Source organism: Lepisosteus oculatus, chromosome 1 (genome assembly GCF_040954835.1).
Source record: "Lepisosteus oculatus isolate fLepOcu1 chromosome 1, fLepOcu1.hap2, whole genome shotgun sequence".
In the NCBI taxonomy this organism is placed as follows: Eukaryota; Metazoa; Chordata; class Actinopteri; order Semionotiformes; family Lepisosteidae; genus Lepisosteus; species Lepisosteus oculatus.
This window is the reverse complement of record NC_090696.1, coordinates 43,471,269-43,482,398: the sequence shown is the minus strand read 5'-3', so window position 1 is coordinate 43,482,398 and position 11,130 is coordinate 43,471,269. Positions and strand designations below refer to the sequence as shown.

The window sequence follows — 11,130 nt, the reverse complement described above, 5'->3', positions numbered from 1 at the left end:
ATTCTAAAAGAAGTAAAAATCGTAAGTTATACCAAACGCACTACCTAGCAAACATTGCTATGGCTCTTGTTTTTTTAATAGTGGTAATTATAAAAATACGTTTTTATTTTATATAAAATAGTTCAAAATAGAAGAACCTATCCTATAAACCTCAACTCTAAAAAACGAATTATCTTTGAATGAAAAGGCACTCTCCCCACCTTTTAGAAGGTCTACAATTTAATAAATAACACAACTTAAATGTGTCAGTGTTTATGGGGTTGTGTTACGTAATAGCTTAATAATAAAGATAAAACCACTTGTTTTGGAGGAAGAATATTCCTTGCCAGTCATCAAAACACCCTAGCTTTAAAAACAGGTCCTGTATATTGAATTTTCTTTTAATATCGATTAAGGCAATATAGCAGGCTGCCCGTTGTGAATTTTGTCCAAGGAAATTTTAAAGAACTTGAAAGTGTAGTTCCTTTACCCCATTGTCTCTTTGAGATGATTTGTTGATGAAGTTATGGCTTGTTATGCGCTTATTAAGCATCTCATTACGCATCTATTCAGGATTTAATCGCAAAACTCACTTAACGTTTGGGAACACTGGGAAAGGTTTCCAGTTATTAAACAACTTAATGGAGTCCTCCTCTTTGGTAAAGAAAACTATTTGCATTCTTTACATTACATTGAGCAGCACTGTGAAATACGTTTAATTTTGTTAAGGCCTTAATAACGCCTTAGGTTTAATGATCTGTGAGAAATAGGTTTCCTAATCAATTATGATTATGTTCATAGTTCTTAAATAAAGACTCTAGAATGAGCAATAGGGAATTTAGTTAAATTGACTAATAATATTTTATCCCTGGTATTTGGTAATTAAAGAACCGTTACTTTGCGGTTTAAGGGGGTTGCTGTGGAGAATCATATTAGGCTATTAATTTACATTTTTCATATTACTATAGTCACTGTATCACTAAGAGGTCACGTTTGGCAGTATTCACAAAACACGAGCGAAGATTGTGTCAAAAAGGGTTGCAGCACTTCAAATAACACGTAAGTCCTAAGTGACAGTAATACTGCACCGTTGGACAGCATTAAGATTTCCTGATATAATTCTTTGGGGGAAACAAATGTGTGCGTACGATCATGCTCATGTGAAACTGTGTGATATGTAAATATGGCAAATTATTGACTGAGGCGGCTGCCATTAAATACTTTAACTTCTCCATCACTTGAATTATTTAAACTGATTTAAATCTAGATGATTTAATTAGACTAACAAATGTCCAGAGGCAAGTAATTAAGTAATGCCAGAATAGACATGCATCTGACTCAAATTCAAAAGAAATACACAAAGTACATCCACGATGATATATGAAATGAATATAAGCAATATGATCCCACGACTACTTGTTGCACATAACGATAGATCATAGTAATGCTAGTTACCATTTCCCTCCGCTTTCTTCCATTGCATTATTTTAACAATATTAATAGGGTCCGCAACCTCTAGCGATTCACCGTTGTCATTCTGTAAACGATATTTTCTATTTTTATATCTCAGTAAAGGTAACGTATAATTGAAATACAGTGAACTAACATTAAATTACAGATAACATAATGCAGTAGGATATGAAATTTCAGAGCAGCTGATTTGAGCAAATCCCTACGATAGTGTTTTATTAAACAGTATCATTAGAATCTTGCGTCTGTTTCCACCTATGCGCAGAAGCCAATTCGAGGAGATAGATGCAGTCAAAGTCTTATGTTCACTTTACTAGTGGCGAATGGGTATAAATTACGAATGTTTCATCACTTGGGCTGTGTAAAAGTGGTAACCTTTCCATCAATTAGCAACATTGTTTTTATTTACTTCCATGCTAGGGATCCCGTTGCACCTTCGTACCAACTGGATTTAAGTTAAATGTTCGGCAGGAGCATCCAGCAGTTTCTGATATACTGTACACTTCGAGGTTAATGAAAATGTCTTGACATAAATTGGGTAAATTTATAACAAGAGCCACACCCCCAGGAAAATAAAACTGGCAAGAGCTTGTCTAACACGAGCATTAAAGAGACTTTTGCATCCTTATAGAAGACTTACATATGTAACAAAACAGATATACAGTGCGTATGCATTAATCATAGACACGCACTTAATTGCAAAGATACATACACATTCAAAAGTTAACGTGCTTGACAGTGACCGTTTTTCGATAAAAAAGAAAAGAAAAAGGATATTGCCTTAAAAAAAACTTAAAAGAATGTTATCTGTGACAAAAGGTGCTCTGAAAAAAATGCAATAGTGTAATTGACTGTATATACACACAAATGCCAACGTGAACTCTAATGCGAGGATATAGCTATAGCAGATCCATACAGTCTTATGTTATTTTTAGGTCTTAGTCGTGTCTTCAGCTGAAATAGATATTCTCTGGTAGCTCATTTATCGCCTTATGACAGAAATAAATGTGCAAGAGGAAGCACGATATTTCCTTGAATAACAATAAAATAGAATTAACTACTCAGTGTACGTCAGTGTTCAGAAATAATCTTTTTTCGACCACGAGTAAAATCCAGATGTTTTTTTTTCTCAGCCAGTGTTTCGGGTTGCTTTATTGACATGTCTATTTACACTATTGCCAAAGCTGCTACTTTGACAAAAGAAACAACACATTAATACATTAGACCAAAAACATCCACAGGCCAAACGTTATTAGATCACTCTATTAACAGCTCTACTCAGTCTTTTCCGGTTCTCTAGTTATTTTTTTCTTACATGTTTGTTTGTTGTTGAACACCTTGTGACTAGACTTGTACCCAGTACTGTGAAACTGGATATACAGTAATAAGGAATTACTTTAGTGCATTACGGCCAAGCTGCTACTTGCATTGGCAGTCGTGTTAAATTGCATAGAGCAACATTTTACATAATTCATTAATTATTTCTATATAGCGCCTTTTAGTCCAGAGCGTTCACAAGGAATTGTACACAAAATTATACATATCGAAAATACTGTAAACAGAAAATACAATAGAACCATGTATAACTGTGGACTTCAACAGATTATGAATTAAAGGACATGGAAGACATGTAAGTTTTAAGGCATTTTAAAGCATGAATATGGTCGGGAAGAAGATCCATAAGACGAGCAGCTACCCCTGAAAAACCTCTGTACGATGTTAAGTCGTTGGAACATTAAGAAGGCTAACACCAGCCGAACGAAGTGAGCCAACTGGGACGTGAAGGGATTTAAAAATATGAGCGTCTCCACGTTGTAAAACAGGAGTGTTCTGGGTATGCAAAACAATAAATCTATCATCAATAGCAATTGCTAGGATCGAGGAAGAAAATCCGTATTAATAGTGTTTTTTTACAACCAGATCAATGCAACATTTTTTAGAATTTTCCTTACTGACCTAAAACGCATTGATAATGGTCTTGAAGCGTATTTCATTTACAATTATTGTGCGAAATATGTCAAAAGAAAATATTTATTGGTTTAATAACGAACTAGGTTACGGTAAGTGCTGTTCGTATTCTATTATTGCTACAAATATTTGTAATAATAACCCCAATAATCTGTAGCAATAATAATCTGTAATAAATGATGCTTGTTAAAGTATCGTTTGCGTAATTTACAGTATGTGTGCTCGAGAGAAGCACTACAATAGGAAATTTTAAATACAGATGTCCTGTAGTGGTACACAAGAACACTTGAAATGGTTAGTCCTGGTGGGAACATATTTGGGATTAAAATTAAAAGCCTGCTGACAGAAAAAAAATGATTGAGCAATAAAATATTTAATTTCCTAGAACAGATTAGCTGGCTTTATCGACGACAAGACACTTCCAGGTGGCACCTGACGTTTAAAGCTAGTACAACTTGTATGCGTATTCTTGTGATGAAGAAAGACATATATAAATTACGTGTTTCTGTGTGTTGGGGGGCAGGGGGGAGTTTCAGGAGTTAATATCTCCTGCACTTACCATATTTGTTATATAAAGCTAAAGCGCCTTCATAATTTACATCCTTGAAGTGAGACAGAGCATACTAGCTTTTCGAAACTTAGAATTGGCAAGTTAGCAACATAATAACCCCCATTATTACTTATATAGAACTGTGCCAGTGAAAAGACTACGCTGCCACGGAATTACCAACTGAGCCAAGACTTTTAGGCAAGCTGAAGACCCTTGGAGTCTGCCTGACATCTTGAAGCTTAAATAACCGTAAGGCATTGTTACTCCCTGGCAGCAAAGTGCCTCGTTACGCCTGATTGGGCTAATTGCTTTGAAATAGGATATATTATCTATAATTATAGAGATCTTGCAGGAGACGGCCAGCCTTTTCTTTCATCTTTTTCAAGTGCATCATAATGTCGCGATCAAATTAATTTCGGCCACTCGAAAGAGTGCATTCCTTTCAAAGCTGCATATTCTAGGAGCTTTAAAGAGATAGCAACCACTTCTGCAGGAATTTCTTCCGTACTACATCTTTGTTGTTACAAAGACAATGAAACCTGTTTGTCAGGTGATTACGCAATAATGCATACAGTTTTGCAAACCTAAAGTGCGGAAGAAACAAATCAGAAATTAGTAGAATTAACATTACCATAAAAATGTCAACTCCATGCATTTAAATTAAAAGACGAATATAAAAGCTGAAAATGAAAAGTCAAATGAGCAACATCTATCTCTTCCGGAAGACTTTGCACTTCATTATAAGGTAATATAGATTTCATCGACCGAAAGCATTGGTATTTGTGAAATTGTTTGAAGTCCGCCGTCTTTAATGTCAAAATTGACAGGCTTTGCATGAAAAGAGTTAAGACAACTTCGGTGCGAGGAAGACAAAGGGTCATTGTCCCTTTCTGCTGCCTCCTCACACCGAATCAAAGATAAAGTTTATAAAGTCAAACAAAGGTCTGAAGTGGCTTATAGTTGCTTTTTATCCTAGTTCAGCCCTCATTTGTTGCATTGAAATTGAAATCAAACGCTATGGTAATCGGCTTTCCGTGGCACATTCATTACTTTAAAAGACACTGTTTAGGATGCTAATTGCCCAATATTGTTATCTAGCGTCAATGTCCTACTGAGCTCCACATTTCCCAATACAAACACTATACTGAAGCAAACGCTGAAAATGTAAACTGCTACTACAAACGTCAGACTGTAATTTCGCAAATTGTTGAAATAGCAAGTCGAATCTGTCGAAGGTTTTAAATGTTTCACTGGACCACAGCTAGACGAAATTCTAAAACGTGTGCTCTCTACATACATATGCCTTTTAAAGGGTGCGATACAAGGTGACAACATTTAAGTGTGTAATTGCGTGTACTCGTGTATATATTCATGTTTGGCCGGAAAATTGCGTCTTGCATTTATTCACACATAACATCTCAGTGCATTGGGATGCTTCACTTTTGAAGAAGCCTTGTTACTTAAGAGGTTTTAGGACATCAAAGGAGAGGAACGGGAAAGCACACAGTGCTACTCATTTTATGTAATGGGCTGTAAGTGTTTCCAAACTTAATTGCAGATTTATTTCTTCTAAGTGCCAAGTGCCGGATGCGAAATTAAGGAAATACAAAATTACTGTTAGCGTGTAATTTTATATCAGTTACAACCAATTACTGTTGCCAAGATAACAGGAACAAGAACACCGCAAAATATTTGGAAAATGTAATCCTGTAGTTCTGACATGAATTTTTGTACACGTGTACATTTGAAAAGGAAACCTCTCAGTTTATGAAAATCCAATCAATAGCTCTTTTGTAGTAGCTGCGTTTGCTCAAGAATTCATGTCAGTAAACACTTCGTATTGATATAGTAAACCGACTGTAACTTGAAAGTCACAGAATGATGCACACTAGCAAGCAGGAAAGAACATTCCATTCTCGAGACTTCAGCGCAGGGGTTTGTTACGAGGAATTCTTATTTTGGGGGGTGCTCTCATGATCACTAGTGGGGGGTGGTGACCTTTTCTCTGAGTATTATTAAACTAGTCCGTATGAAAAAAGTTGGAAAATGGCGTGCGATCGGCTGAGAAAGCTAATTTTTCAGGCTGAATAGCCTAATGTCCCAGGGCTAGGGCGGGCAGAAGAAGGCGGGCTGCTCTCTTGATGCGGGTTAAAGTTTTTCAATAGTCTCCCTGAAGTTGAGTCCTTTGATCAGACCGCTGCTGGCGCCTAAAAACAACATAACTTGTCTGCCTATTAGAGGCACTGACTAATCGTGACAGATTGTTTATACTTAGCAATTAGCGATGCAGACGCTTCCCAGAGAAGGTACTAAATCCACAAAGAAAATAAAATGTATTTATTGCTTTCCATACATCTAACAGCACATTAATTTTATATTGCATCACATCTGATAATAACTGAAAAGAAGACTTTATAAAATGTGGTTGGTCTTTTTTTCAGGAAAATTAACTGTCTTTTAAATTTAATTAGCTTTTTGTGGATTTTAGAAGAGGTCGTTCAGAAGAGTCTGTTAAATTTAGGTTTACTTTTGAATAGTTTAATCTTTTCAGCTTTTTTTTTTAATTCACCAAACGATTACGAAACATGCAACCGTGAAGATAACGATGATAAGTTTTAAATATCTGTCTGGGGTAACCAATTTAATCTAGCATTCCCTCTCTGTTACCTCACCCCCTTTATGAATGCACATCATTTCTGATTTTAATGGATCTCGTCAAAGGAAAAAATTCCCAATGATCCCTCCTCCAAGACAGATAATTACCCTTAAATGACTGCAATGGCTTGTGTGTTTCCACGAGATTAGAGCCCCGGAGCTATCAATAAACTTTTCTCAGCAAGGGGCCAATCACATTAAGAGTAATGTTAATGAGTGTAATGTGAGACTGAGTAATGTTATGCAAGCAGTATATTCACAGGGTTATTATTATTATTATTATTATTATTATTATTATTATTATTATTATTATTATTGTTGTTGTTGATAATAATACTATTTTTTTTCACATGGAGCATCAAATTCACGCTCCATTTCTGAACAGCGTCAACAAAAGCTGGTTTTGATTGTGTTTGTATATTAAAACAGGTCTTTAGCTACGAAATGTGTAACTTAATTGTTTACATTCCCCCAGCCCAATAACTCGTTGAAAGTCTTAGATGACAGCATGAACTGCCCTAAAAGCGAACGGCTGAATTCTGTCCCACCCCTCTTGGTGCTCATTGGATAACGTCCTCCGTCAGCCTCCCTTATAGTAAGGTCTTGCGACTGTGTTCAATAAACGTGACCATGTTTTAAATGCAGAAGGATCTCGCTCCTTTCCTGTGAGTTTGATTTCGCTTTGACCATTGACATTAGAACAGACTGACTCTGTATGGCCCCAAGTATTGATATGACTTCTTTAACGATTGACTTGAAAGCTGAAGAGACTTCACGCGCGGCGCTGAACAGAAGCGAAATGCAAACTAATCTGAATATGGCAGGCGAAGAGGAAACGGAGAAGCCTAAAGTTACTATCCTTCCATTTAGTGTTGAAGCTCTAATGGCAGATAAGAAACCCAGCAGAGATTTGACAGGTACCGAAGGAACATCTGTTGCAGGAACATCTCATACACTAAGTCCAAGAATGGGTACATTAAATAGTCCAGAGACCACGGTTTCCACTTTGACCATCAACTCGCCGTTCTCAGTTGGAGGACTAATGAAAATGCAAGAGGATGCACTTGTCAAATCGGAGAGCCCGGAAAGGCAAGAGCGGAATTCTTGGATACAAAATCCACGGTTCTCTCCTCCGCCTTCAAGTAAGTTTCTTCTGCTTTTTCTTGTGTCTTGTCTTCTGATTTATATTCTTCTTTTTTGTGGAAATCCCTTGATGTAAGCTTGTAATTTTAACAAATATGTTTGTGGTTATATGCACGATATGTTTCTCACCTATGGTTGTTTTCTACCAAGGGGAGCGCACGTGCGATACTTCACTGCAATGAACGCTGGTGTTAAAAACAAGACAATTTCTATGTACTTGCAAGTGACCAGCCACTTTGAAATAGTTTTCGAAAAGAGGTGCTTAGAGAAAACTATTTTTGAACCGTTCTTTATTTTTTTTATAATTTATATTTTACAAATACAATTTAATACAAGCTGAAGTCTTTAAGTTCGAGAAACCTCAAAACGGTGTTTTGTGTTGCAAAAGTCCGAGTTTCTTTCCAGGAAAGCATTATAGACTGACTTAGTCATTTATACAAACGGTCAAAATTAACAAGATTTATAGTGTTTATACTTTGTCTTGAATCTGTATGAAAAACTAATTATTCGTGTTTGTGATTATTTTAGGAAGACTCAGCCCCCCTGCCTGTCCCTTGAGAAAGCACAAAACTAATAGGAAGCCCAGGACCCCTTTTACCACTTCTCAGCTTTTGGCGCTGGAGAGGAAATTCCGACAAAAGCAGTACCTGTCAATAGCTGAACGAGCAGAATTCTCCAGCTCGCTCAACCTGACAGAGACGCAAGTCAAAATCTGGTTCCAAAACAGAAGAGCGAAAGCAAAGAGGCTGCAAGAAGCAGAATTAGAGAAACTGAAAATGGCAGCCAAACCAATGTTGCCTCCGGCGTTTGGAATTTCCTTTCCACTTGGTACTCATGTCCCCACGTCCTACGCCGCATCGCATCCTTTTCAAAGACATTCGTTGCCGGTGTCTCCAGTTGGACTCTATGCAGCTCATGTTGGATATAGTATGTATCACCTGGCATGAACGACAGGCCCTCCATTGGTGACTTCGAATATACCTCCGGTAGCTTTTTATTCCAACACCACAGTAACAGAAAAGTGCCACAAAAATTGTCATTCATATGTTTGACCAACGAGAACGAACTTTTCTTCAATGAGAGAAATGGGTACGACGGATAGTGATTCTAGATTTGACAAATGAATTGGTAAGGCCACGGTCAAAACATGCCATAAATCAAGTTTAAAAGACTTATTTTGAGAAGATCCTTGAACACAGTTTACAGGTGTTCAGCTTCGTTTATTAAACTGATCACCACCGATACCTGAAGCCGTTTATACTGGCCTTTATTTTGTGATTCTTTTCCCCCCCACGTGTTTTATTTAAATAAGACTGGCGCATTATCAATATTCTATAGAAATATGCTCCACTTATAGTTAAAAAGAAGCTATAGCAAGCGAGGGCTACTTCGACGTTCAAAAGTAAAACAGTTTGGGGAGTGTGTTTCTAATGGCAGTTCATCAGTAGACGAATACTCTTTATTGAAATCGCAAAACGAAAACTAGCAATTTAATTTAACAGCGCTGTCTGTTGTGTGTGTTATTGTTCCCTTTGAAAGGGATTTGTGTACTGTAATATACTGTATATTTGAAAAATATCATCATTTATATTATGACTATATTTGTTAAATAAATTAACAATAAAATGTTTATTCTTTTTCATTATGTGCTAGTCCGTCTTTATTGCATATGGTTGAGACAGGGGCTTCTAAGTTTAGAAATAATTCAACAAATGATTACACTTCATTAAAAACAAATACCAACAATAACTAACACTTTTCAGGAGTCAACACTGGAAAATAAAAGCACTGTGTCCCGGAATGATGACGGGGTAACCTACAGTCTCAGTGTATGGCGGAGAACCGTCCCTATTTTGCACATATGAGTTATGTAAAACAAAATCGGCTGTAAATAAACACTTTATTAGTATCAAGCGAGTGCAGCACGCTATTGTAATAAAACGAAGATTTGCACATACCATATTCAGCTAACTTTTTCATAACTAATGATTTAACTATAAAGAAAGGTTCTAATGTATTTGAACATTTACCCTGCTTTATGTTGGGTACAACGAAATTCAATTATATAAGAAGAAAGCAATGCAATGTTTCGGCTTTGGAGCTTGCACACCTGAAGTTTTTGTTTTTATTTTAGCATAGAATTTACTACTTCTCTGCAGCTAGAACTCACAAGTAGTTCCCTACACACCATTTTAACATGCCTATTGAAAATGGATTCAATGATTGTTTATAGCACATGTACATATAACGAGTATTATTTATTGGTGTAAATAGTTGTCATATGATTTTTTTTTCTGCATTAATTTTTGGTTTGTCTACCGAAAACACTCAAGACAAATGTAATCTCTTACGATTTACATTTTTTTTCACGGACTAAGGGAAAATGCCGATTTATTTAAATTTGTAATTTCGTTGAAAAGAAGGGTTAATGTGAAAATCTGTTTAGGCAACAATATGCATGTATTTATGAGAGTCAACATTTAACACTGAAAACGTGACATTCCGTTCTTCGTATTTATTTGGCCTTGATAATCTAAAAAAAATGTGATTGACAGGTTCAGTTTTCGAAACTGAGTTACAAGTGTAGATTTTGTTTGGCTTAATTATAGTTCTCTTCCCTTTAACGATGGTAAGGAATGTGGTCTTTTTAAAAAGACGCCCATACAGTTCTTTAGTTGTAATGGTTAGGTGTTATAGTGTGTATTTAAACTGTCATATATCATTTTACAGAACATAACTGAATATTTCTACAGCTGTTACCTATTGCTTTGAAATAACCTCCTCAGATTGTCTTGGCGCCGGGCAAGCTCTGTGGGACCAGTATCTACAAAACCAGTTGCTGGACTTCGATCTACAATTAAGATTGGAGATTGGATCGAAGCCTAGCGTGGTCTACAATTAAGTACAGACACAATTACACCCTAAAAAAACACAATCGCAAAGGTGACAGGTCTTCGGTTGTAAAGAAGTTAGTTTGTTGTTTATGGAATAGTTTGATCATTCCATAAACAGTAATATTAAATTCCCAGGGGGGATTGTTCACCACGCAGGCTTAATTTCAATACCGACGCATCTGTAATTCCTCAACAGACGATGCGCTATTGGTCCTACTTAAATATCGTCTCTGGAAATACAAGCGGCTACACAAAACATGTTTTCATTTTTCCACCCGAATTCATTTAAAAACAAGTCGTTTATAGTCCAGTTTTCAGCAATTGAAAACTTTTAGGTTGAGGCTAAGTTGGAGGTGAATAATTACTGTATGAGCAAAGGCAATATTCCACAGACGCACTTTGGCTCCAGCTAGACGGTAGCTGGAGGCAAAATGGAACTTTTATCATTCCTAAACTGGCAATGAGGGTTTT

The 11,130-nt window shown here is 36.4% G+C and overlaps 1 protein-coding gene across 1 annotated transcript; it reads left to right on the top strand.

The window, feature by feature from the left end:
• Positions 1 to 6,988: 6,988 nt before the first annotated feature.
• msx1a (muscle segment homeobox 1a) lies at positions 6,989 to 9,410 on the top strand. The gene is made up of 2 exons (XM_006629602.3): positions 6,989 to 7,764; positions 8,294 to 9,410. The coding sequence occupies exons 1-2, from the start codon at positions 7,338 to 7,340 to the stop codon at positions 8,710 to 8,712; spliced, it is 846 nt and encodes a 281-aa protein (XP_006629665.1). The 5' UTR covers positions 6,989 to 7,337; the 3' UTR covers positions 8,713 to 9,410.
• The last annotated feature ends 1,720 nt before the right edge of the window (positions 9,411 to 11,130 follow it).